General features: G+C 37.1%; 11 protein-coding genes across 11 annotated transcripts; 4 read left to right on the top strand and 7 right to left on the bottom strand. All coding sequences in view use genetic code 12, as the record gives it.

Annotated features, from left to right (window-relative positions):
- Positions 1-317: 317 nt before the first annotated feature.
- On the bottom strand, positions 318-4,938 carry CANMA_002222 (heme-dependent oxidative N-demethylase family protein; the record flags this gene model as incomplete). Its single annotated transcript, XM_051814267.1, has 2 exons — positions 318-1,740; positions 2,180-4,938. 2 exons carry the CDS (start codon positions 4,936-4,938, stop codon positions 318-320), a joined length of 4,182 nt encoding a protein of 1,393 aa, XP_051672298.1.
- Positions 4,939-5,263: 325 nt separating this feature from the next.
- Positions 5,264-6,817, bottom strand: CANMA_002221 (40S ribosomal uS8 domain-containing protein; the record flags this gene model as incomplete). Its single annotated transcript, XM_051814266.1, has 2 exons — positions 5,264-5,652; positions 6,451-6,817. 2 exons carry the CDS (start codon positions 6,815-6,817, stop codon positions 5,264-5,266), a joined length of 756 nt encoding a protein of 251 aa, XP_051672297.1.
- A 1,285-nt stretch (positions 6,818-8,102) lies between these two features.
- CANMA_002220 (uncharacterized protein) lies at positions 8,103-8,697 on the bottom strand (the record flags this gene model as incomplete). Its single annotated transcript, XM_051814265.1, has 2 exons — positions 8,103-8,612; positions 8,674-8,697. The coding sequence occupies 2 exons, from the start codon at positions 8,695-8,697 to the stop codon at positions 8,103-8,105; spliced, it is 534 nt and encodes a 177-aa protein (XP_051672296.1).
- A 719-nt stretch (positions 8,698-9,416) lies between these two features.
- Positions 9,417-10,763, bottom strand: CANMA_002219 (uncharacterized protein; the record flags this gene model as incomplete). The annotated part of the gene is made up of 1 exon (XM_051814264.1): positions 9,417-10,763. The coding sequence occupies one exon, from the start codon at positions 10,761-10,763 to the stop codon at positions 9,417-9,419; it is 1,347 nt and encodes a 448-aa protein (XP_051672295.1).
- A 554-nt stretch (positions 10,764-11,317) lies between these two features.
- Positions 11,318-13,468, bottom strand: CANMA_002218 (uncharacterized protein; the record flags this gene model as incomplete). The annotated part of the gene is made up of 1 exon (XM_051814263.1): positions 11,318-13,468. One exon carries the CDS (start codon positions 13,466-13,468, stop codon positions 11,318-11,320), a length of 2,151 nt encoding a protein of 716 aa, XP_051672294.1.
- A 452-nt stretch (positions 13,469-13,920) lies between these two features.
- On the bottom strand, positions 13,921-15,201 carry TFA1 (transcription factor TFIIE subunit; the record flags this gene model as incomplete). The annotated part of the gene is made up of 1 exon (XM_051814262.1): positions 13,921-15,201. The coding sequence occupies one exon, from the start codon at positions 15,199-15,201 to the stop codon at positions 13,921-13,923; it is 1,281 nt and encodes a 426-aa protein (XP_051672293.1).
- A 1,733-nt stretch (positions 15,202-16,934) lies between these two features.
- On the top strand, positions 16,935-19,202 carry HCM1 (Hcm1p; the record flags this gene model as incomplete). Its single annotated transcript, XM_051814260.1, has 1 exon — positions 16,935-19,202. The coding sequence occupies one exon, from the start codon at positions 16,935-16,937 to the stop codon at positions 19,200-19,202; it is 2,268 nt and encodes a 755-aa protein (XP_051672292.1).
- A 275-nt stretch (positions 19,203-19,477) lies between these two features.
- Positions 19,478-19,969, bottom strand: BUD31 (U2 snRNP complex subunit; the record flags this gene model as incomplete). The annotated part of the gene is made up of 1 exon (XM_051814259.1): positions 19,478-19,969. One exon carries the CDS (start codon positions 19,967-19,969, stop codon positions 19,478-19,480), a length of 492 nt encoding a protein of 163 aa, XP_051672291.1.
- A 1,112-nt stretch (positions 19,970-21,081) lies between these two features.
- Positions 21,082-21,834, top strand: CANMA_002214 (SDR family NAD(P)-dependent oxidoreductase; the record flags this gene model as incomplete). Its single annotated transcript, XM_051814258.1, has 1 exon — positions 21,082-21,834. One exon carries the CDS (start codon positions 21,082-21,084, stop codon positions 21,832-21,834), a length of 753 nt encoding a protein of 250 aa, XP_051672290.1.
- A 989-nt stretch (positions 21,835-22,823) lies between these two features.
- Positions 22,824-25,430, top strand: CANMA_002213 (uncharacterized protein; the record flags this gene model as incomplete). The annotated part of the gene is made up of 1 exon (XM_051814257.1): positions 22,824-25,430. The coding sequence occupies one exon, from the start codon at positions 22,824-22,826 to the stop codon at positions 25,428-25,430; it is 2,607 nt and encodes an 868-aa protein (XP_051672289.1).
- A 340-nt stretch (positions 25,431-25,770) lies between these two features.
- Positions 25,771-26,865, top strand: CANMA_002212 (inorganic diphosphatase; the record flags this gene model as incomplete). The annotated part of the gene is made up of 1 exon (XM_051814256.1): positions 25,771-26,865. One exon carries the CDS (start codon positions 25,771-25,773, stop codon positions 26,863-26,865), a length of 1,095 nt encoding a protein of 364 aa, XP_051672288.1.
- Between the last annotated feature and the right edge of the window lie 39 nt (positions 26,866-26,904).

The following is a 26,904-nucleotide window of genomic DNA, read 5'->3' as shown; positions in this document are numbered from 1 at the left end:
TTTTCCTGAAATGATCACTCAAAATGGGTTATTTTGTGATTATGATTGGTAGCTTTTTCCCAAAGGGTAAATAAATAATTAAGTAAGCCCCCCCTCTGCTTTTTAGCAGTCAAAGTGCACGACTTGTTGTTTTGCGCTGCGCATTATAACAAAACTCACCCCTCAATTCTTTATTTACATTTATCACAAAGTGTGTCTATTTTAAGAGATTTGTAAATAAGCATAGTTATTCACTTGCCAAGAATAATAACTGTCATGCTAGCAAAACAACGTTTTTAATCAAACACTACTAATACACACAATACAAACAGGGTAGCCTATTCATTATCAGCCAACTTTGATGCATCAAACCCCTCTGTTTTCATGTGTTTCTTATCATAAGCAGGACTAGGATTATTCCAGCCTTCAGTTTCAGATACATTCAAATTATCTTTAACCCAATGAGCAAAAGGATAATTGGGTTGGGTCTTCAACGGTGTTTCATCAGTTATAATACCCAAATCTTTTTGTCTTTGGATCAATTCATCAAGATATGGTGCCAATTTATCTCTAATCATTTCGAAATTTTTGTACTTGAGAATATCCTCAGGTCCTTCATATATGACTTTTTTCAAAAGTGATGGAATCATTGGTTCATCTTTCATCTCTTCAATTGAGTAATAAACAGGATGGTTTGTGAAAATGATAGCTCCAGTCTTAGGTAACCGACGCAAGGTTTGTCTTTCGACACGAACATTGAATTGACGGGGCTCAGCTGCTTCAAGATCCTTTTCAATATTTGGTTTGAATTTCTCAACCTGGTAAATATTGCTGACTTTTAATTTGGAATCCCATGTAATGTACCAACTCGCTCTTTCGACTGGATCCTCAGGTCTCATTCTACCAAACCATCTCTCCATCGACTTTTTCAAACTCTTTTCATAGTAAGGCACCTTCAGGTGGATCGTATCAATGTGTTTACCCAATTTATCTTTGATAAAAAATGAACCACCTGGGAAGGGAACTGCACCAGCAACCATATAATGCAAGCCATCGTTCGGGTTTTTCAAAACAACGTAGAAATCCTCTTTAGCTAATTTGGATACGTAAACTAATGGCTCCTCCTTGAGGGGTCTTGTCATGTCCAAAACTTCCTTGGTAACTTCGTTTCTCAAAATTTTACCTTCTGTTTCCCAGTCACCATCCTTGACAACAGTAAACAACAAAGGATACCTCTCAATCATATGATCAACAACCATCTCCATTAGCTCATTACAGGCGTCACGGCCTTCAGGTAACATACCAAAGTTTTCTTCTCCAAACTTGAGTCTTATCCTCTCTTTCTCGTCGATATAGTGTTGATAATACTTGTCCATATCAAGCCAATGGTTAATATCCAATTTGAAAATAGACATTGTCTGATGGTAAGGCCAACGGAATGGTCTCCATGGTCTGTCGTCATAATTCTTGACCTCATCAGGTGTGATCCTTAAAGGGGTAGGTTTTTGAATTGTATCGTTGGTCTTTCCATAGACTGGCGTGGGCTTGAGATTGGGTTTGGGATTGCTTGAGGATAAAGTTCTCTCCTTATCAGAAACAACGACCTTATTTGTAAACAACGGCTTATACAAGGCTCTTATTTGGTTGCGTGCAAGGTACAAGATCAAACCTAAACACACCAGTAGTGCGGTAAACCCGGTTGGATCAGACATTAGTTGTTTGGAAATGTGGTTGTAGTCGGTAGTTGTGGTTTTGATTTGTCTAACGTTGTTTTAAAAGCGTCATGTTTTAAGCACTTATATATATAAAAATACTCGTTGATATATATTTCTCAATACATGGATATAATGTTCAAATTAAGTAATGATAATGTACATTGTATTATTTTTTGCACCTTAGCACCATACAAAAGTTCGATAAGGAAAATATTAGGTATCCCCTCCATAAGTTTTGTGCAACCATTTTATGTTTTTTTTTTCTCTCTTTTAATTGCGCTCCTCATTGGATTTTGCAACCTAATTAGGATATCATATACATATACGAGTGAGAGATATCACTAATTAAAAACAAAGAGCCACATATCGAAACCCACCAACCACGAATTTTATTTTAAAACAATGCGACTGCTAGAAATAAAAAACTAACCCACAAGTAAAAGCAAACGCCCATTTTAATCACTTCGTGCACTCATCTTACATACGCTTGCTCAAATTTGAAAAGTACAGCTTGTCTATCATACTCGTCATTACATTCCTCCAACTGTTTAATCAACGGCTCCACTAGCCCCTTTAACCATTTACATAATTCAACTTTGTTGTTTGCATATTGCATAGATATGAATTGATTGAAGGTTTGATTATGGTAATGAAGATCATAGTACTCCGATGTTATAAAGTTGGCGATTAGTGAATGATAAGTATGATTCATTTTCAAGTCACCAATGAATGGGTTCAGTATACCTGCCGCCATGTTTACTTTTTTTTTGAACATCTTGTCATTTAATAGGGTAAACACAGATTCTTGCATACTTGGTGACAATCTCGACTCAATGAGGAAGTAAAGGATCATATATCTGTAGTATCGGTGCCCAAGTTCACCATGTTTGAAAATCGCTTCAACAATCTGTTCTTGTTTAATTCCAATTTTGTTGAAAAATTCGGTGGCAATCTTATGATTGATTATGAGAAATTTGTTCATATTAGACTCGAGATTGAACTTTGGCGGGCTCATCTGAGTCAACTTGTAATTCCAAAATGTTTCTTTAGGTCCATCAAGGCGGAACTTCAACTTGGCATTAAACTGAACTCCCATAAATGATTTATCCATAGCCTCTTCTCTCGTGGATAAATCCCGCACAATGCGCTCTCCCATTGTTTCATCTGCTATATCGTCTAGTAAATATCCAAGTAGAGTCACATTATCAAATCCATAGGTTCGTAAAAGTTTTTCTTCGAATAGTCCAAGCCATTGTCTATACGACCCCAATGGTAAATTCATATGGTACTTGATGTTTAAATAGGACAAGTATTCCATTGCTAGATTGTAATAACGTGCACTGTCCATTTCTGAGAAAGACACGGACACACTTTCCAATTGTTCCAAGTTTTCACTGGTGGCTCTTCGACCAGAAGATGAAGGCAATGCATTCAAATATTCCTTTCGCTTCAACAATTGTGACCTCAATTCAACAAGAAAGTCATCTATATTCTGCCAATCCAACTGATTTACCACAGTGACAACTTTTGTAGTCAAGTCATGACACCAGGTCTCTTTTTGTTCTTCCGACAAACAGGCAAATAACTGATTGAATTGATTGAATGATAATAATTGTTCCTCCTGTAATCTTTCGATATCTCTCATATACGATAGTCTTTCTTTTTGATTTTCAAAATATCTCATCAAATCAACAATATACGATTTAAATGAATGACTTTCTATAACATCCCCAAGTTTCTTTATTTGGGAATTGGTCAAAGTCGTTAAATGCATTCTTTCTAGAGCCAATCGGATGAAATATGAATAGGAAATGTGACCAAAAAGTTCAAAATTTCGAATGGTCAACTTCAAAAACTTCCCACTGGAAGAAGTGCCAAAATATATGTGTTTGCTTAAAAGTAAAATTCTATTAATCAAGTTGGAATTAACAACAGGTGGTAGGATTTGATATGGCGACATTTTTTTGGGAGTATGGTTGCAAATGACTGGTAATTGGAAATTAGATGCAGCAAAGACACTGGCTAGTCGTAGTTTAGTATCCATGCTAAGCTTAGGTTCGTCAAACCCCAACAAGTCAAGTGCATACTTTTTGTAATCCTTGGCTATCAAATTACCCAAGTTCGCCATATTTGTTTCCTCATTTAACTCAGGGAAACGATTCTTGACCAAAAGGAGCGCATTTTTCCTCTGTACGACATGGCCCTGAAGTAATTCGGTTCTTTTGCCAATCAACTTTATAGTATACTCGGCGAATTGAAACCACTTTACTGGCTTGCCAGTGATCTCTTGTGTATTAGATGTGACAGTTACAATTTCATTTACTTGTTTGGGTGTTGGTATATTCATATATTGATGAGCCCTCTTCGGTTGTTTGGAGTTTTCAAGAAATCTTGCTAGTCCGTGAATGAAATGTGGCGATAATTGTCCATTTTCCACAACCAAAGCACCCAAATACTGGTAGAAAATACGTTTAAAATGAAGTTCAGTATGCAAAGTGTTCTTGATGACATTCCTAGCATGATTATCCAACACTTTGAGTAAGCCAGTGGTAGTAACAAGCAGTGAATAATTCAACTCATCCTGTTTTAAATCTTTTCCTAAATATGCTTGCCAATAGGTTTTTAAAGCTTGCAATCCTATTTGACGCAAATTGCTCAATTGTTCTTGTACTATAGCTATGTTACACTCCTTGTCAAACAAGATTGCAGCACATTTTTCAATTCCGTATGCGTTTCCACAGAATAGCAAAGGACTAAGCTCAACAATATGAGTGAATTTGTCAAGTTCTAATACTTCATTGTAAAATTCATCTTCCAATTCAAATCGTGGGTTAGAATTGTCGTATATCATAAATGTATCAATGGTGTCACCAACTGAAGGCAGATCCAATTGCATGTTGAGATTGGCTAAAGCATTTCTATTGTTGTCAATTGTCTTCTTTAAAATATCACACTCCTTCTTTTCAGCATCGGGCTCTGGGGTAAGAGAATCACGTTGGTCCTTGGTTTCCTTTATGTCACCGATAGGGAATACTGTGTTGATCTGCTTGTTAACCAATTTGTATCTGTCCTTGTATTGAGGATCTCCTAGACCTGGAAATAGTAAATTAATAGCGAGATGGATTGTTTCTCTCTTTTTGAAATCTGTTGTCGATTTATGTCGTATAGATATCAATGATTTCCATCTCTTGATTAGAATGGTTGGATCAGGTAGTCGTCTCCTATAGCATCGTAGTGCTAGCATCTACTTGGTCTATGCCTTCAGCTCTGCGAAGATTGTAAAATATTATTTGGTTTCGAAGTTTCACCACACGCATTGATACTCCAAAACAATAATAGTCGAACTACGTCAAACCCTACAATCTTACTCGCAAAAACTACACTAAGCTTAGTTCGTTACTAGTTTTATATATTTAAATTGGTTTTCTTTGCTTAAAATACAAAAAGGTTTTAGTACCTATTCGTCAACTATGATACGATGAATAAATGATGAATATTAAATAGCACCAAGGAATAATGAGATGATGAAAACGTGATGATGACAATGTTTGTAAAGTAAAATAACAAGATTATAATCTTCTACCTCTTCTACCACCCTTTCTTCTAGTAGAATCTGATGGAACTGGAGTAACATCTTCAATTCTTCCAATTCTCAAACCAGATCTAGCCAAAGCTCTTAAAGCGGATTGACCACCTGGACCTGGGGTCTTGGTCTTGGTACCACCAGTAGCTCTCAATTTAATGTGAACGGCTGTAATACCAACTTCTTTACATTTGGCAGCAACATCTTGAGCAGCCAACATAGCAGCGTATGGAGATGATTCATCTCTGTCGGCCTTGACTTTCATACCACCAGTAACTCTGGAGATGGTTTCCTTACCGGATAAATCAGTAACATGGACGAAGGTATCGTTGAATGAAGCGAAAATTCTGGCAACACCAAAAACTTGTGAACGGTCTAGAAATAGAGGGAAAGTTAGTACAGAATTCAGGACTGATAATGTAATGGCTCTTGTGAATGTCATCGTGGTGATATTGAAAATCGTTTGCTAAATGAAATGTTGATGACGTCTGATAACTTCCACGCTCCAGTAAGAGTAAGTGGTTCCGTATCTGCTTAATAATGTAGGTTCCTTATCCATTGAAATAGTTGTTGATTCACACCTGAGTTGACATCGGTTGAGTGCTTTCGCAGTTGAGATGGTCTTCAGATGGTCTTCTTTCAATGTTACTCGTGACTCTCTCCCACTCGTGGTATTCCCCCCATATGGACACTCCGTTTACAAGGCCATTACCTGTCTTATTCTCCCAAGGTTGCAACTAAACATACCAGTGGACATATTGGTGATTGTTGTGATTGAATGTGACTATCAGATCTTTCAAGCAGTTAAAAATTTCAATTTTAATTTTTTCCCAATAAACTCATTTGGTGTGTCCTTTGTTTGTAGTGCGCACAACAGAAGAAAAGGGAGCAGAAAAAAGGAAACGCACGTGTGAGTAAATAATTATGGCTGTAGCCCTAGTTTCTACTTTAACGATAAGAACGATGTTTAGATCAACCTGCTTAGTACTACAACAAAGGCAGAGTATTAGAAGCGTCTCTACAATTAGACCCTAGTCAAAAGATATGACAAGATGCTATATTAGTTTTGGTTCTGATTATTGTTCCTATAGTACACATGATAAAGGTTTTCTGCTTATAGCTTCATTTTCCCCCTCTATTTAGTCTCTTAATAAACGAAACCCAAGATCTTACCAGAAACGTGCTTTCTTCTAGCTTCTTCGTGGTCCATGATACCAGCAGAAGTAGTCAAGATAACGTAACCGAATTGTCTAGCTGGTAACAAGTTGTCAGTCCATCTTTCAATATCACCAATCTTGACGTTAAATCTTGGTGAAATGACACCACATTTATTTAATCTACCGTTTAATTGAACAACAATTTTACCTGATCTGTGGTCATCAATGTATTCAAATTCTCCAATGTATCCGTGTCTTTGCATAACGGTCAAAAATCTGATGATAACCTTGGATGATGGTCTAATGAGAACTTGTCTCTTACCGGTCTTTTCGGCGTTGTTGATGGCGTTTAAAGCATCAGCTAAGACTGAGGTTCTAGTCATTGTTAGGTATTATATATAACTGTAGATGTAAACGGGTGGTGAGGTTGATGCTACACTAGAAGTAAAAAAAAAAAAAACTGAAAATTTCACAAATTTTTCACATACAGTTGTGTGGGTGCGTGTGAGTTAGAGAACGAAGAAAAATTTCCAATTGACTGGTGCGCTACCAATAAGCTAAGAATGAGAGAGCGAGAGAGAGGAAGACAAACTCAAAATTTTTCAAAAAAAAAAAAGTTTTAGTTCAAAAAATTTTCTCCTCTAGAACCCATAGAGTTTGATACATCAACGATGCCTGTATGTACAGAACAAAACACTTGGTTGGAGAAGAGAGGGGAGTGAGATAATACCAGTTATATTGGACGAGCACCTAAGTCCGAAAAAGCAACTGCTTCACAGTTGATTTAAGAGTTGGATGTAGTGAGGCAATTAGTTCAGCTCTGTTTCGATGGAATGGAGTCCAGAACAGACTGGTACACCAGTGGAGATATGCACACATCCTCACTCCATGTCCTAGGATGGACCATAACAGTGTACTAACTTTTAATTTCCTATAGTCTCAAAAATCATTCAGAACCAAGCAAAAATTGGCCAAGGCTCAAAAACAAAACAGACCATTGCCACAATGGATCAGATTGAGAACTGACAACAAGATCAGATACAATGCTAAGAGAAGACACTGGAGAAGAACTAAGTTGGGTATCTAAGTTAAGCTAGATATAAACATCTTTTATCATCACATTTTACGACCAAACCTGATCATAGCTAAAATCATAACCTGACCTTTTGTTCATCTGTTATTTTTTATATTTTTATTGTGAGGGAATCCATTGTATATGTATATTCGATGTCTCGACATTGTTTGCTGAAAGCTTGTTTGAAAATGGAAATAATTGTGTAGTATTTACGAAATGATTTCAGATAGTACTATGCTCTTATATTTGTATATGTATAGTGGATTTTAAAACAATTAATATAACCTTATTAGCATTAGAGAAGAGTCTATACAAATGTAAAAAATGGAGTAGTTTTATAAGTGTAGATGCGGCCCAACTTTGGTGGGTAGAGACTTTTTGATTGACGAAAACTCGAACTCAACTACTCGAACTCTTCGTAGTCAAAACCGTGTTACTCTAACCCAAAGCACTGCTACATTCAAAGTCTGGAATTACCTTGTTCTCTTTCTTTTTATATAAAACACAATAAATCACCAAAAGAATATACCATCTATACTATACAACCCTTCTCTGATCTTCTCTTGTTTTGTCCGCATACTAGTATGCCCTCCTTAAACAATTCCTTCATCTTCAAAAACAGTTTCAATTGGCTTCTCCATCAACGAAGCATGAGCACCCACGCCAACAATACTCAGTCCAATCAACCACATCAAAGTAGAAACAGGACTAGCAAAAAAACCCAAGGGAACAGCAATAATCAATAACCCAGTATACAACTGTGAAGTGTTTAATCTACCAAAAGGAGTCACCAAATCCTCACCATTTAATCGATTAATGGCCCATACACCAAATATAACAAATCCCAACACAAACAACAAGATCAAATTGGTGACAAGGGCATAAACACTTAAACAAGCAACAATAGTCAAATAGTTGGCGGAAAAATAGCCTAAATTGTAACTAACACGTTGTTGAATTTCACCAAAGTTGGCTGGTTTCGAAACACGTCTGAAGTCAAAAAATTCTTGTGGTGGACGTAATTTGGAAATGGTTGATTGCAAGGACGCAAAATCTGATTTGATTCTTTCAACGCTGAATCTATCTGAAAGATTGGCAAATTGCTAAAAGAATGAATAGTTAGTACCTTAGCTTTTGTTGGTTGGTTTGGTGTTTGAAACATACCGATAAATTTAAAAGTTGGGACATGTTCTTTCTTTTGTTGTACTTCTTTGTTTGGTTCCTTGGGTAATTTAAAGTTTGATGTAGTAGTAAATCTTAAGGGGTGTAGGTGGTATGAAGTTAACTGTCAAGGATGATTATGGTTCTAAAAGGGTATTTATTGAATTATAACAATTATTAAGTCGTTTTGGTTTTTTTGTTTTTTTTTTTTCGACTCTTTCTCTCTTTCTCTCTTTCTTGTGTGTTTACGTGTCATGGATTTTAACAAAGGTACACACGACTTTCATATTTTCAGCCTCCTTCTTCATTCTACATTATCTTGAGTCAGTCACAATCTGTCCTGGTCTTTATAAATACATGAAAGCCGGCTAGACATTAAGCCGCTCAGCGTTGTAGTTGTCTTCTATCTTCTCTAATATCTAAGGAACTGTCTTTTATACGGAAACAAATGAGCACCTGCTACCTCCTTATTATTTTTAAGATATGGTATCCTGCCTCAGAGTGCTACCAAATTTGCATAAGTCAAATCTCAATTTGACAAAACAAAAGTCTATTATCAAGACTATTCTAATCTCCAGGCTTTTGATTTTGAATGGGTAGCATATTGTACTCCAACGGCTTTGAAATCTGTGGTGTGCTTGATCTACAATCATTCACCTCCAATTAATGCAAAAACAAATTATTACGTATGTATATATATATATATATATATATAGTTATATACGAGCTTTGGCCCACTTAAAGATCTACCTAAACGGATTGTTAAGTGAATATTGTGAATAATCAACAGTCACAAATTCATTCAATCGAGCATTTGTAGCCATAGACCCATCACCACCATGATGATGATGATGATGAGGGTGGTGGTTGCCGTTATTGTTCCCCACAACACCACCGCCCGTACCGGCACCAGCACCACCATTACCGGCAACTCCAGCACAATCACCACCTAATCCATTATTATACTGTTCATTCATGGCTAGTTTATATTGATGGAGTTTTTCTTGATAAATTTCAATAATTTGTCCGAATTTAGAACAATATCGTTGATGGATCCTCAATTTCTCAATCAACTCATCATCTTCGTCATCTTCTTCATCCTCGTTGTCATCTTCATTTCCATCATGGTGATGTTTGTTGGTTCCACCACCAGTTGAAGATTGTTTTTGAAAAATTTGATATATTTCATCATTAGCCAAATCCTGATTAAAAATAATAATCCAACTATTAATCATTGTCTCATAAGTTAAATTTCGCGTATATTGAAATTCAGAATTGGTGAAATTGGGCAACTTGTGAATTAAATTAGTCAGTTCATGTAAAAACCACAACGACGTCAACAAGTCATGTTGGTTAGGTGGCAAGATCCATAGTATGTAATCCTCCAAGCAATTCAAAAAATCAATTAAATAAGGCTTGATTCGCAAATACGAGTAGTCGGAACTAGCATCGCACTTATAAGGTAGATGGTTGATTATAGAGTCGTGTTTGGTATTAAGGATGGCGAGGATGTTGGATATAGAGGGTGGTTGGGATATTTTGGTTATGGTCTTGTTGAGTTCGGGGTGGATGTCCATTAGAGAGTAGATTAGCTTGGTTAGCTCGGGTTTGTCTAATGTTTCAATGATTCGTGTTGGTGGTAATGGCTGACCAATGATTCGAGGCGTTTTACTTCTCTTGTGTTTCGAGGTGGATGATGACGATGAAGTTGCAAACTTACATGTACTGTTGGTGTTGTTTTTAGATGAAGACGAGGTGAAATTGAATTGTTTGCGATGGTTATGTAATTTATCTTGAAGCGTAAATGATTTGCCAGGCCTTGCTGTTGCTGTTGCTGTTGCTGTTAATGTGGTTTCTTCACCATCTCTATATTCTTTGTCTTCAGCGTCAACCTCGCCATCGTCTATTCTTTTCCTCTTTTTCGATGCATGTTGCGATGATAGGCTAGACTGTGAAATTGTCCGTGGCGTATGATGATAACTCTGGCTTGACAAAGACTGAGTCTGATTATTGCTAATATGTTTCTGATTATTGGTGTTGTTAGTGCTGCTGCTGTTGTTATTGACTCCCCATTGGAAACCAGCTGACATCATATTGAAACTATGCAAGTAGTTTATATGTTTTGGTTATAAGTTGAATATATATAGTACGAAAGGCGTTAATTGCGTCTTAAAAAAATAATAATATGGCTCTATGTCGTATGGTTTTGAAATGGAATACAAAGGAGAAGTAAGAATCAAAGTAGTTTTGTTGATGTGATGCTTTGTTGTTTATGACGGTTGTCACTATCTCGGTAAATGATATATATTTGTATATGTAGGTTAAAAGTGCTCTCTTCACTGTAAGTGTATGATGATTAATTATTCCTTCTTCTGGTTACAGTTGGGTGAGATTTTTTTTCTCTTTCTTCGTCTTCAGAAATAAAAAGAAATTTCTACCAGCACTCTGGTAGCGTTTTGATAGAACCACTTTTGCTGCACAGTGAGAACTACACTTATGAAAAGACAGAGTCACTGCATCTGTTACTACTCTTATACATGTTGTATCCAAAACGTTTATATCAAAAAAAAATAATACTTGAACCATATATATCTTTTATACAGAAACATCCTCTCACTCTTTCTCTCACTCTCTCTTTTCTTTTTTCTCAATAATAATCATTACCTTCAACTTCACTGTCAGTTATACTTAAAGCATCGTCATCATCATCATCATCTCCACCAAATGCCGATTCACTTTCAACGTCATAATCAGCTTCATTGAACTCTTTGAATCTATTTCTTTTCATTTCAACATCGTCTAAGTCATCAGAATTTGTACCTATTCCACTCTCACCTGAATTGGTAAAACTTCCACTAATGGCTACTTTACCGGATGAGGCTGTTGGTGGTGGTAGTTGTTCTTGGTTTTCTTGTTGTTGTTGTTGTGAAGTTACACCATCAGTTGTCTGGCTTGGGTCATCATTGGTGCCTGCACCACCGTCACCTCCACTTCTTCTTTGTTCCTCTGCCTCTTGTTCTGCTTCTTCCTCTTCTTCCAATTCTTTTTCTTCCAAATCAATCTTAATTTCTTGTAAAATATCAAAACATTCACTTAATAATGCACAAACAGCACCTTGACCTTCAGGTACCGTTTGATGAACAATAAATTTCCCATCCTTTCTCAAATTATCAATCGACCCCAATTTGAATTGGAAGGGGTACAACTCGCGCAAATTGTTCAATCCATCAACTCGTTTTAATTCTAATAAGCATCTCTTGACCGTTTGTAATTGATTATGTATCGGTGCTAAACTTTCACTAACTGGTTCACTGCTTTCCAATAACTTATACACTATTGAATAGCATTTTCTTAATAAATATAAAATCAATGTTTGATATTTTTTATATTTACCCTTGGGTGTTTGATTGAATATTTTAATTCTTGAATCATCAATTGCTTTCAATGTCTTTTGATAGTTGTATAAATCAGTCTCTCTTAATGTCCATCTTCTAGTTAATAATAAATTCTCCAATGTTGATTTCATATCTTGCAAATCCTTGTATACTTGATCATATTGCAGCTTCAACTCGGGGTTGGATTTAGCATAATCATCATCAATTTCCAATGCTTTCAAGTTAAAGGCCTGGTTGTGGATTAACAAGTCGGATATCAAGTTGTTACAATCATCACTTAACCCATTAAGCACAGCTTGTATCGAATCCAATTGACGTTCATCGTGGACTTCATTACTATAGAACTTACCATCGGATTCATCACGCAACTTTTCAATTTGTTTCAATTCATTTCTATATCCCGTAAGCTTCTCCTTCATTTGATTACGTTTAGTTTCATCGTCGGTGGTACCACTTTTTCCCTCCCCTCCTTCTCCTTCTCCTTCTCCTTCTCCTTCTCCTTCTCCTTCACCTTGGCCAAAATCAGTAACAAAAGTCAATAATTGATGCCTCAAATCAATCAATTTATCATAAATTGGTTCCAAATCATGAGGTATATTTTCAAAATTGTCAACCAATTCCTTAAATAAATTTTCACACTTGATCAACTTGTTTCGTAATAAGGTTTCTTCAATTTGATGATTTTGCAGCAATTTGCCGCCACCGCCGCTATCTGCTGTAGTATCTTCGTCATCTTCTTCGTCATCATCAGCAGCATACTTGTCTTGACTTGATAGTATAATCTCACTGATTTCCAGTAATCTTTGACCCACTGGTTCTAAATCAGCCATGGTATAAACTTTACATTCTTTTAAATGTGTCAACAATTTCATCACCGTACTTAAACTTGAATATGTAGCAGGAGCGAACTTGATTAATCCACAAGTGACAAAACATAAACTCAATAGTTGAAATATATCATCAATTATTGAATCATTGCTATTTGGTAAATCCAACTTCATCCCCTTCAACTCTTCATCCTTTCTTGTCAATTTCAATTCGTTTATTGAATCAAGAAACGTATCATATATCGAATAAACTTGCTTCAGATCAATGTATTTATTTCGATTATTCTTAATCTCAAGTAATTTCCTGTACAATGCCATAAAATTTTCATAGATTGACCGTTCATAGGATGGAACGGAAGGTTTACTCGACGAGGGCGACGACGATGAGACTGCTGCAGCAGATGAAGGTCTAGATATTGACTGTGCGTGTACTGATGCAGACAGTGGAGTTAATGAAGAATGCCCAGTAGTTTGATCAGCTGTGGTAGCAGCAGCAGTAGTAGTAGCACTGATTGCCGGCAACCCCGATGGAGTGCCTGGACGAGAATGTGGGGTAACTAGCCCTGAATGTGTCATTGGCGTATAGTTGTTTGGTGTGTAGTTTTAGTGTCTTTAGTTGATTCAATTGTTTCCTGATATGTATGTATGTATATATATATATCTACACCTTTCTATTGTGTGTGTTGCTTTGTTTTGTTTAACCACGTTGGATGTAGAAAAACAGGTGGTTTTAATTTGTTGCAGTGAGAGAGAAAAAAAAAAAAAGAAAAAAGAAAAAAATAAAGGCAAAATCGCTGGCATGATTTTCATACTCTAATTTCCCGGGAAACAATTTTCTCGGACGGATAAAATAGGGACAACAAAAACTAAAAATAACAAAATCGGTTCTTACTTTGCATATATATTCCACAGACACATGCATATACAGTAACAGTGTAATGGCAATAAGGTCTATCATGGTATTATACACATTCATATGTACTCACTCTATAAAGTAAAAGTAAGCAAAAAAAAAAGCAAGACTATTCTTAAATCAAATCATCAAATTCATCCTCATCATCTTCGTCGTCGTCATCTTCATCGTCATCATCGTCATCATCATCTCCTTCTTGTTCAGCAAGTTGCGCATAGTATTGCGCCAATGCATTCTGGGCTTCTTGATCCTTGATATCAGCATGTGTGTTATTGCTGAATGCTGTTTGTTGAGGCGTTGTTGAAGATGTAGGTTCAGGTGTAGCTAATACTGATGATGCCTCAGTACCGTCATTTCCATCGTTCAACCCACTATTGCCTTCACCACTAGCCTCTTGTTTGATAGCTTCAGTGCCATTGTCATGGCCATCTTCAGCTTTAACTTTGGTCTCACCACTCCCACCTTCTTCATTATCTTCTTCCTTGACGCCACGTTCACCTCCATTGTCATCTTCTACTTCATCCTTCACATAATCAACATTCTGAGAATTACCAACAGTACTATTTGAATGCCATGAGGGCAATGCATTTTGTTCCAATTTTTGTCTTCTTCTTTCCTTTTCCAATTGTTCTCGTTCATAATTCTCATCATTGGCTGTAATTGAAACATGTAAAGTGGCTTGTGATCTAGCTGCTGCGTTTTGCATTGCTTGTGCATTTGATCTGGATTTGGAGCTGACCCTATTAGATAATGTATATTGAGCCGTTGTTGCTGATTGAGCGGGGATTGCTTGTAATAATGAGCTTTCAAAATCATTATCTTGTATTTGTTGACTATCATCAATAATTTTCAAATACTTTATAATAGGATCAATTTGCAACATCAAATCTTCCAATTTCTCTTGTTTCAATATTGCTTGTTGTGATGAATCATCTTCAATCAATACTCCCTGACATACATCACATATAAATTCAGTTTTATCTTCACTCAATAATGAAATAGCATCCAACTGGGAAACTTTTTTACCACATCTAGGACACACATACCCTTGAGGATTACCGAAACTTGACATTTCTTGCTTTAATTGATTGACTATCGAGTGGACTTTCCATTTAATCGAATCAATGGCTTCAGTAATGTGAATATAAAAATAGGTTCTAGTGATGTACTTTTGTTGTCCATTATCTTCTCGTTGTATGTGGTTCACCAATAGTCTATCTTCAACTAATCTATTGCAAAGGGACCGTAACTCTTTTCGTTTAATTCCAATCAAATAAATTAAATCATCTTCTGATAGTACAGAATGACGCAAGACTGCATCTAAAATCAAGACATAAGGCGTGCTATAAAACCCTCTGCTAACAAATCTGATTAAAGATCTGACTGAATCGTCCATGAAAAAGGAAAAGAAGTTGGATGAGGTTGGGTCAGAATGAAGGAACCGGTCAGTGAACAAAAATTGTGATCTCTCGTAAAACTTTTGGTTGAGATTTTTTTCTCTCGTCTTTTCTGTCCTGTGTGAAAAAGGTCGTGCACTTAGGTCAGCTTTGCAGCTGGTGTGGCTAGTAATGAGGTTGATTTGGGAGGGTAAGAGGGAGCGGAAAGAACTATCGTTTAGATTACTTAGATAATTGCTGATGAAGATATGGACTGCTAGAGGCACGTTAGTAGAATCCACCATCATTGCTTTGTATTATGGTGCTTTGTGTTTCTGTTGTCATCCAGGTTTTCAGTGATTGAAGAGTTGAACAAATATAGCTATCTAGGGTGTTAATAAGTTTGATAGTTAGCTTCTCAGTCTTATTAAGCAACGGCGGTCATTGACCAGATGGTATGTTTTGGTTTATATGTTTTTTCATCATTTTTGCAAGACTCTTACAGCAAACTGTTTCCTCGTACCCAAAATGTTAGCGAATACTTGAGCTTTTCAGAACATAACATTTACAATGAATCTTACCCGTTAAAGTTTTAATACTTAGGATAATTTTGCAAGGTCCATCTTTGGTCACTACTATACCGTGATCTAAGCAAATGATTAGTTAGAGTGACTCTACAGATGCTACCCAAAAAAAAGAGGTGGCTACCATTGCAAGTTTTGGCAGCCAACTTTGGTAGTTTTCAAGTAAGCTTAATTACATTAGAGATAACTAAAGTAATTATAAAAAGTGCTAAGTGATACAGTTTTCATGGCTAATGATCTATCAAGAGGTAGGGTCCGTAGGTAATACTGTGTCAGTGTTTGATAGACTGTTCAGTAGATTCACCTGACAGCAAAAGAAATGGCATAAACTAGAAGATTGCTCATTTATTAATAACAAAAAATTGAATCTCTTTCTCTTAAGGAGGGGGGCACCACGTGATACTGTACAGACGTGTTGTAGTAACTTTACTTTACCTTTATCTTTATCTTTATCTGTCTGTGTTACATTGAAATTGGAAATTAAAAATTCAGATGATTTAAATATTCAATTTCGCGTTTTTTGTGTAATTTCAAATTAAAAATTTGATGAATGTAAAGGGCGTATAGATTCATACGTTTTGTGTAACAAAATGCGTGTTTTATTTTCTCTGTTTGTGTGGTGTCACTCATAAACACAAACAAAAAAGAAATATATATATACATTTATGACGCGTATTTTAACTTAATCCATTCTTCAGGTTTTAACAAAGAAAACTTTACTTTGCTTTACTTTACTTTACTTTACATTGGGAATTCTTTTGAATGAAATTTAGCAACAGTTGCTGTGAAGAATTAACTTAAACACTTGAACACACTTAATTTCAACTAAATCCACCCACCACAATCAAAATCTATCACCATTAACTAACATCCCCCTTATCTATCAGTCTTTTTAAATATATATATATATATATATTTATATATTAGGAGAAAGAACAAAAAAGCATTAGAAGAAGAACGTCCAATAAGTCATCTGTCTATCTATCTACGCATCACTTGTCTTTTTTGCTAGCTTTTACTGCAGTTTTACCACCACACCACCTATCAAACCATCTTTAAAAATCTTTTTTAGACTTTGCTTCACTCACATTTACTTCATCCACACCAACCACCACCACATACCATTATCACCACTGGGGAGAATTTGACACACCACTTTCCCGTCAAGCATGTCATCCTTATTTGCCACTGACAAATCGTCCAGCAGAATTCCTTTACTGGAATCAACCAATAATTATGGAAATATTTACAACACTGATACTACAGCAGCTACAACCACAACTACAACTACCCCATCAAAGTTAACCAAAAACCATACCACTTCCTTATCAACACAAACACCTCCTAGTACTGCCACCACTACTTCATTGAAAAGAATGAATCAAGGGGGATTTGATATATTTGGGTTTAATACCCCATTACGTACTACTCACTTGGATCCAACATTTTTATCGACTATCAACTTTGATCTGAATTTTTACAATATGCAATCAACTTATTTATCCCCTGCATCTTCATCACCTCAACAACAGCAAGAGCAAGAGCAAGAGCAAGAGCAAGAACAAGAACAACAAAAGCTGCAACAACCACAGTTGACGGAATCTGGAAAGGAGAAGGGATCACCTTCAAATAAGAAGAAAAGGAGACAGTCCATCACCGGAAAGACTGAGTCTACAACTGGCATTGAGCCTAGTGCAAACACCACCACCACCACGAATAAACCATTCAGCTTATATTCCGATGAAAAACCTCCTTATTCGTATGCCACTCTTATTGGAATTTCAATCTTATCCCATCCTGAAAAAAGATTAACTTTATCAAACATTTATCAATGGATTTCAGATACTTTTAGATTCTATAAAAAGGAAGATGTTGGTTGGCAAAATTCAATCAGACACAATTTATCCCTTAACAAAGCATTTGTTAAAGGAGAAAAATCTAAAGATGGTAAAGGTCATTTTTGGTGTATAAAGCCAGGATTTGAGGAACAATTTTTGAAAAGCAGAAGTGTTAAAAAATCGTCATATCATGAGGTTATGGATCAAATTCACTATGCTACCAAAATCAATGCTGCTATAGCTGCTGCCGCTCAAGCATCAGCAAACCCAGCTGAGGCCGAAGGAAAAGAAGAGGAGGAAACTAGAACTGTTTCAAAAAAGAGGACGAGAAAACAGCCAATTACGTTGATGTCTTCACCTACTTTACCTACTAAAAGGTCACCTGGAGATGAGCAAAGGGAACAGGAAGCTAGCGATTCTGAAAATAACGACAATGACTATGGAGAAGAAGATTTAACTATATTGGACCCACCACTTAAAAAATTCAAGTCGCAGGAGAACAGTAATGATAACGCCGAAAACGAGGATGAAGAAGAGGATCTGTTATTTCAAACATCAACTAAACTGAAATCGGATAACAGTTATTTATTGGATTTACCATGGACAACAAACACGTCCTATACAGAATCACCAACTAAACTACCGCCAATATCTCATCTTACAAATCCAGTCTTGTCAACACCAAAATCGACACCAAAGGGCAGGTCACGTTCAAGTCACCGGAGCAGTAGCAGCAGCGGAAGCAGCCACCACAACGGCAACAACAACAACAACGTACCTCAATTTCATATATCTGAATCACCCGAAAATCCCTTACTTGCTGGCAAAAACTTGACATTTACTTCATCTTTCAGCTGTAATTCAAACTTTGAATTATCGCCATTGAGAACGAGTGAAACTGGACCATTGTTAGAGCCAGTGACACCGGCAAATAACAACTCAAAACGAGGTCAACATCAGATAGCTCCGTTAACCCAACAGCTGCAACCACTGCTGGCACTCCTGCTGCTGCTGAATCAACTTCAATTTAGCAATAGTATATTTGGATCAACTTCAAAACTGATGTTTATCTTGACTAAAACACCTAAATCTACAACCACGCCATTGCGTAAAACACCAACAACAAATTCAATAATTTCCTACCTTGAGGAATACTTCAGTCCTTTAAATGACAGCAACCATCAACATCATTTGCACAACCACCAACAACAACACCAGCTACAACAACCACCAATTCATCAATTACAGTATGCCAATAATTTACATATTCCCGCCCTGCACCCATTACATTATATTCAAACACCTCCATCAACAAGTGCAAACGGAAATGCAAACCCAACACCGGGTTCGCTCTTGATGCAACTGACGTTGTTATCAGCTTCTTCTTCGGCGTCTTCGTCATCATCATCATCTCACCTGAAGTTGAACAATGTGGTGGCTAGTAGTACTACTAGAAAAGACAGCGATGACAGCGACAATGAAAAGAATGACAGGTTTGCCATGTTCCAGTCAAGTCCAATCTTACGGCGTGGGTTTAGTGAAAAGACCAAGAATAAGAACTTGATTCAAGAATTGCAAAAGTTGCAACGCGAGCTGTAAAAATGAAATAACAGTGAGTGGTGCAATTTTGAATCCACATTCATTTAAGTATGGGTGATACACAAAGGAGGGAAAGATATACGGTTATTAAGGTAGGTTTTGGGTTTGTTATTTATATTCAATTTATAGGAGATGATGGGAACTTTATTAGATTTATAGTTACATACAACCAGGAATAAATGCAATTTTTTTTTTAAAAAAAACAGACTCAATCCCCAGAATCTTTCTTCTTCTTATCTTTGTTTACTCTTATTCTTATGACACACCTCACTGTTTCAATCACTCGAAGCACACCCGCGACATCCACAAGTGACGCACTCAACATCGACTTTATCGTCCTGGCCCCGTTTCAACAATTCCACTTTGGGAACTCGACAAATACACGTACCTCCTCCTCTTCCCGCACCACCAGCGTTTATGCATTGAGTACAACATAGTTTTTCATACCCTCGTTTATTCCATTTCGAAATCAATGAAGCATCAACGTAATCCTGTAGTGTTAACCATGTATACAACTCGTCACTAATTTTGGACCTGGCGTAGAGGTCGTGGACGTATCTGGTTACGTCGTGGGTTATTTTGTATATGGGCCATAGCGAAGTGGGTTTGGTTCCTGGGGCGGTTGATGTTGTGTTGGGGGTGGTACTGGTGTTGGTCGTTGCTGATTTTAGTTTTTGCTTGTATTTGAATATCGTGGGGGCGATTTTGTCGTAACCTGGTGGTGGTGGCGACGTTTTTTTGATTTTTGATTTAGATGATCGTGGCATAATGTGTTGTGGGTAGATGATTATACGAATGTGAATCTGGTGGTGTGTGTCTGTTTGTTGCAGATTTTGAATCGATGAATGCTTTCGTTTTTTTTACACAAAAAAGTTTAAAAGTTTAAAGCTGCAATGGGTGACTTATTTGAGGTGAAATGTACTCTTTCCGGGATTTCAAACCATAGATGAGGTTATATAACTATAGTTTAACGCTGACAAGATGGTGTTAAAAATGAAGCTTACCATATCTTATGCAAGAGGTTATGTGAACAAGTAAAAAAAAAAGAAGGAAACAGAAAAAAATATCGACAATGACAGGATTTGAACCTGTGCGGACAAAGTCCATCTGATCACTTGATTGAATACCAAATATTCAAAAGTTCGAGTCAGACACCTTAACCACTCGGTCACATTGCCATTAATAGTCACGCACTTAGCACCTGACCACTGGGCCACAAGGCCTAATTTTTTTGAAATTAAATTTTGGATCTTTTGTACGGGAAGGAAATTACGTACTTTTGATGAATATATTGAAGGGCTATTTTGGGTACCGACAATGCAATAAAGCTAAGTTTAGACTGAATTTGGTAATGAATGAAAGAAGAATTACGCGTTGTGTATCAAGAAGAAACTTTATTGAAAATGAAAGTGTTTCCTTCAGACAAACACCCTCTCCCAGCAACAGGACTAAAACTTTAGGACTTGAGTGTCCTGAATCAGGGACAGGTTGCAAAATAGCAAGAAATTTAAGTCTTTTGTTTGTGAATTGGCACATTCTGATAATGGATAAGTCGTTTTATGCCTTACCGATATCAAAATTTGGTACTGAAACGGAGGGAATATCCACCCTTCCTTTTACTTGAACCGCTGCCGTTAAGGCACAAGCAAAGTACCTTGTTCGTTCAGTAGCTACGTGTGTCGTACTTTACAGTGGAAACAAAACTTTCGCAAAATAAAGTCAAAAGTTGTGCCTCTTCCCCACTACAAATCTGAGGTTTAGAGAAAAAAAAACACTGTGTACACCCCACACAAAAAATATCAGAATTAGCGGCACCACTCAACCAACACAACTAACAAACACTATCTTACTGACACCCAAAACGTATTCTACATTGAAGATGATTCAATTGAAAGGTAAAAATGCATTGATCACGGGTGGAAGTGCTGGTTTAGGTGCAGCAATTGCCCACCAATTAGCCGCAGAAGGAGTCAATATAGCCATCAATTACGCCAACAACAAACACCGTGCCAACACATTAGCAGCCGAGTTGCAAGACAAGTATGGAGTTAAAACTATTGTTTTACAAGCTGATGTTTTCCAAATGAAAGAATTGAGTCAATTGGTTGAATCGACAGTTGAGCAATTGGGCGGCATAGATATTTTAATCTCAAATGCTGGATGGACCAAGTTTATTGAGTATGATGATTTAGACGGAATGGATGAGGAAGCATGGGATGGTACATTTAATGCTAATGTTAAAGCCCATTTTTTCCTTTTCAAGGCAGCTAAACCATACTTCGATGCTAATGAAGATGGTGGTGTATTTATCGCTAGTGCATCAGTTGCTGGGCGTATATCGTATGGATCATCAATCCCTTATGCAGTAAGTAAAGCTGGGTTAATACATTTAATTAAATTTTTAGCCAAGACCCAAGGACCCAAGGTGAGATTGCATGCAGTTTGTCCTGGATTACTTTTAACTGAATGGGGCAAGAAATTTCCACAAGACAAGATTGACATTTCTAAACTGAGATCGCCTATCGGACAAGTTACTGATGTTGATGAATGTGCTGCTCAATACGTGTTGTTGAGTAAGTTGGCTACATCTACTGGTACCATTGTTGGAATGGATGCTGGCATTTCATTGTGATGGGGAGGACACAGCAAAGGGAAATCACAGTCGGAGTGGGAGGGATAGCTATGCGATGTTTCCTATGGATGTATTGCTCGATAAATATTGATGGATAGTAGCGAATAGTGATCATCTACTATATTTTACGTGTTTTCTTTGTAAAAGATTAGTTCCAAAATCGTTGGGGAGAGAAGTGGCACTTCTCTCCGTGTACTATGTATGACACGTACTACCAATACACCTGGAATCACCTCTGCCTGCACTTGTTACTCATCATGTGGTGCTGTAGTATAATTTTAGAAAGAGTCACGTGAATAATTCAATTACATCATCAGTAATTACTCTATTACGTAATAGTACGCGCACTTTAAACTTAAAATTTCTTTTTTTTTTCTTTTCTCTGGTTCTGTCGTGTCTTGTGCTTCGTTTCAGGTTTGCAAACCAAACAAAGCCGAGGTCATCACATAAGGCTTTCACACATACATACACCTATATATATATATATTTAAGTTAATACTACAACCCAATGAGGTTACATGTTGGCGATGAGACCAATATCTAAGTACTGCAAGTAAGTAAATACAGTAATTTTAAAAAGTGTTACATTTTCTTTTTGGGAAAGGGGAAAGGGCTGTAACAGATTGCTACTGCATATAACTTAGAATTGATTTTGTTACCAAATTGAATTAATTGTAACAATAAAACAACAACAGTAATAGACAACAATAACATCACATACACAAACAAAACAAAAGAAGAAGAAGAAGAACAGAAGAAGAAGCAGAGCAGGGAAGGGGCGATGCCAATTTAATTTTCAGTTACCACCCTACTCAACAACTTCACACACACACACACACACACCCATACTCAACAAGAAGGGAGTGGCCAACACATATATCACAGATAGCCACTATAAGTACACACATCCTCCATCTTCGAAGAACCATTATAGAGACTGTACAGATCAGGAAGTGCAATTACCAAATCTATAACTAACAACAACAACCATGGTCGCCGAAAGTTCACTGTCTACGTCGACTGTCATATCTTCATTAATTGCGAATCTTGTGTTATTTGGTATATTTGTTACTTGCTTCATCTTATTACGATTAAAGTTCAAGCGTATCTACAGTCCTAAATCAGCTTTTGATTTAGTTCCCGAGGAAAAGAAGCCAGAACCACTACCCAAGGATCCAATCAGATGGATTTTCATTCTATTGACTAAACCAGAGTCATTTATCCTACAACAAGCTGGTTTAGATGGATACTTCTTCTTGAGATATATGAAGATATTTGGATACTTGTTTGGATTTGGATTACTCACTTGGATCATTTTGTTACCAATCAACGCATCAAATGGAAACCATAATAAGGGGTTTGACCAATTGTCAATTGCCAATGTAAAGCATGAAGAGAGATATTATGCTCATGTTTTCATTGGCTGGATATGGTATGGAGCTGTTGTATATACTATTTATCGTGAATTGTTTTTCTACAACTCATTGAAAAATGCTGTGTTATCAACCCCAAAGTATGCCATGAGCTTGCCAGGAAGAACAGTGTTGTTTCAATGTGTTCCTGACTCAATGTTGGATGGGAAGCAAGTTTTCAAGATCTTCAATGGAGTCAAGCGTATTTACGTTTCCAGAACATCAAAACAATTGGAAGATGCAGTAAACGCAAGAGCAGCAATGGTTAATCGTTTGGAATTAGCTGAAAACAAATTGTTGAAGATGGCTGTGAAGAACAAATTGAAGGCCGATAAAAAGGGCATAGCTTTAGAACCTGCCGACGAAATTAGTGCTTATGTACCGGAAAAGAAACGCCCTAGAACTAGAACTGGTGGGTTGTTTTCACCAAAAACTGATACTATCAGATATTGTCAAGAGCAAATCCCCATCTTGAACAAACGCGTCAAGGAATTACAAAAGAAGTTTAGACACACACAACCAAATAACTCTCTTTTTGTTGAATTTAAGGACCAATACCATGCACAATTAGCTTACCAATCAGTCGTCCATCATAACCCACTTAGGATGGCACCTGCCTATATTGGTGTAGCCCCAGCTGATGTTCAATGGAGAAACATGCGTATTTTCTGGTGGGAAAGACTCACTAGAAGAGCTTTGTCTTTTGCTGCAATTTGTGCCGTTATCGTCTTTTGGGCCATCCCAGTGGCATTTGTTGGTGTTATTTCCAATTTCAACTATTTGACAGATAAATTGCACTGGTTAAGGTGGATTGAAAATTTGCCAAGCCAATTGTTGGGTATTGTTACCGGTATCTTACCTACCGCTTTGCTTTCCATTTTGAATATGCTTTTGCCAATGTATATTCGTGCAATGGCCAAAATTGCCGGAGCTGTATCCTATCAAAGTATCGAATTGTATACCCAGCAGGCCTACTTTTGGTTTTTGATTGTCAATGGTTTCTTAATTACTGCATTGGCGTCATCGGCAACGGCAACTGTTACTAAAATTATTAAAGACCCCACTTCTGCTTTGAATATTTTGGCATCTAAATTGCCATTATCGTCCAACTTTTACATTTCATACTTGACCTTGCAAGGTATGGGTATTGCCGGTGCTTCTTTGTTTCAAGTTGTTGGATTATTTTTGTACTACATTTTGGGATATTTTTTGGATAACACCGTGAGAAAGAAGTGGAATAGATTTAGTGGGTTGGGAACAGTGGCATGGGGAACGGTTTTCCCATTATTTACGCAATTGGCGACAATAGCCTTGGCCTACTCCATAATTTCACCATTGATTATTGCTTTTGCATTAATCGGGTTTGCGTTGATTTATGTAGCATATTGCCACAATATCACCTATTGTTTTGTTGAAGGACCCGATACTCGAGGTCAACATTATCCTCGTGCATTGTTTCAAACATTTACTGGAATATACCTTGGACAATTGTGTTTGCTTGCCATATTTATTGTTGGTAAAGGATGGGGACCCATTGTGTTGCAAGCTATTGGGGTTTTGGCGACAATTTTTGTCCATGCCAATCTTCATCAATCGTTTAGTCACTTGTTGGAAGTGGTTCCCATGGATTGTATGCGAGCATTGGATGGAGTTTCACAAACGTGTTCATTCAAAGGTGAATCCGAATTTAAGCAACGTATTATTGACAATAAGAGACATTTCAATGATCCCAAATTTGAACAGAAGTATGCTGCTGAGAAGCAAGAAGAGGAGCAAACCAAGCAACGAGTACTTGACAAAGTTAAACAGTATGACCCGGAGGCCGAAATCGATACATCAAACATATCGGTGGTTCCATTGTTGGCTGATCGTGACATGAAGTCAACAAAATCAAACAATTTTCTCGTCCAATTCATCAGACCCGATGTGTTTTTAAATTTCCGTCATGTTAAAAAGTTGGTTCCAGCTACTTACAATGTTGAACCCGAGCTTAGTGATGACAAACATGCCTATGATGCCCCGGCAATTTCTGCTCAGTGTCCTGGTGTGTGGATACCTAGAGATCCAATGGGATTAGCTGATATTGAGGTGAAGAATTTGTCGAGTGTAGTCGATATCAGTGCTGACAATTCCGGGTTTAATGAAAAGGGAAAGATTGTGTATTTGGGTGAACCACCAAATTAGAACGAATGTATATAAGATAGTGAGGAGAATGAGTATGAAGTGTATGGGTTCGTCATAAATATATAAAGAGTTATTTTTAATAGATTCGATGCCAAGTTTAATAACTACTTGAGTGCTTTGGTAGTATTCTTGCGTGCAATAGCATTCATAACCTTTGTAGACATACTCGAGGACAGACTCGCTTAAAGCCGTGGATTAATCAAGAATCTCCGCCCTATTAGAAAAAATCTTTTGTTTTTTTTTATTGTTTTATTTTTTTATTTTTTCATATCCTGTTTTCATCTTTACCCCACCTGATTGTTTTTTTTTTTCAGTTCAATACAACTTTTTATAAAACAATATGATAAGATCTGTTTTAAATCGTAATCATAGATTTCCAATTTCCACCTTTAGATCAACCAAGTTATTGTCGCCAACAATTATGTCATCGCACTCGCCAGCAACACCAGCAGCAGCAGCAGCATTAGCTAGACTCTCACTAACTAACCAACATCTCATGCTATCACGTACAAATGCCACCAGCACAACCTCTTCGGCACCTGATTCACAAACCACGATTAAAACCACGCCAAGAGCACCACTTGTAATTCCAACGGGCCAGGGAACGAAATATACCGCTACATATGCCAACTATGCCACCACTGAAGCGGGCAAGATTATTTCATATTTCCACGATATCCCTCTTGATTTGGACCCAGCTACTAAAGAAGCAAACTTTGTATGCGAGATACCTCGTTGGTCAAATGCCAAATTTGAAATTGCCACCAAAGTCCCTGGCAATCCTATAATTCAAGATACCAAGAACGGTAAAGTACGATTTGTCAAGAATTTGTTTCCTCATCATGGATACATTCACAATTATGGCGCGTTCCCTCAAACTTGGGAAGACCCATTTGTGCAGCACTACGATTTATACGGTGATAATGATCCATTAGATGTGTGTGAGATTGGTCTGGATATCTTGTCCACCGGTGCAGTTAAGCGCGTGAAGATTCTTGGGTCATTGGCCTTGATTGACGACGGGGAAATGGATTGGAAGGTGATTGTGATTGATGTTGATGATGAACTCGCTCTGCAGGTTAATGATATAAGTGATATAGCCGAGTCGTGCCCTGGATTTTTGGAAGCGACAAGACAATGGTTTAGAGATTACAAGTTGGCTGATGGTAAACCAGCAAATGCCTTTGCGTTTGATGGGAATTTTAAATCAGCGGAAGAGACAATTAAAATTGTTCAGGAATGTAATGCCAGTTGGCAGCAATTGATTGCTGGCAAAGTGGCCAAACACGAGAAATTGCCCAGCATTTTGAATACCACAATTGATAGCTCACCCGGTTATGTCTATGATTTGCAAATAAAATTAACCAACCCTGTTCAACCCGATGGCCCAATGCCGGTTGACACGCACAAGAACTACTTTTTCAAAACCAATTGAGAAATAAAGGATTTATATCAATGCAATATAAATGATTAA

Source organism: Candida margitis (assembly GCF_024628925.1).
Source record: "Candida margitis strain CBS 14175 chromosome Unknown scaffold2, whole genome shotgun sequence".
Lineage (NCBI taxonomy): Eukaryota > Fungi > Ascomycota > Pichiomycetes > Serinales > Debaryomycetaceae > Lodderomyces > Lodderomyces margitis.
The sequence above is the reverse complement of the archived record's forward strand: the minus strand, read 5'-3'. Positions and strand labels throughout refer to the sequence as shown.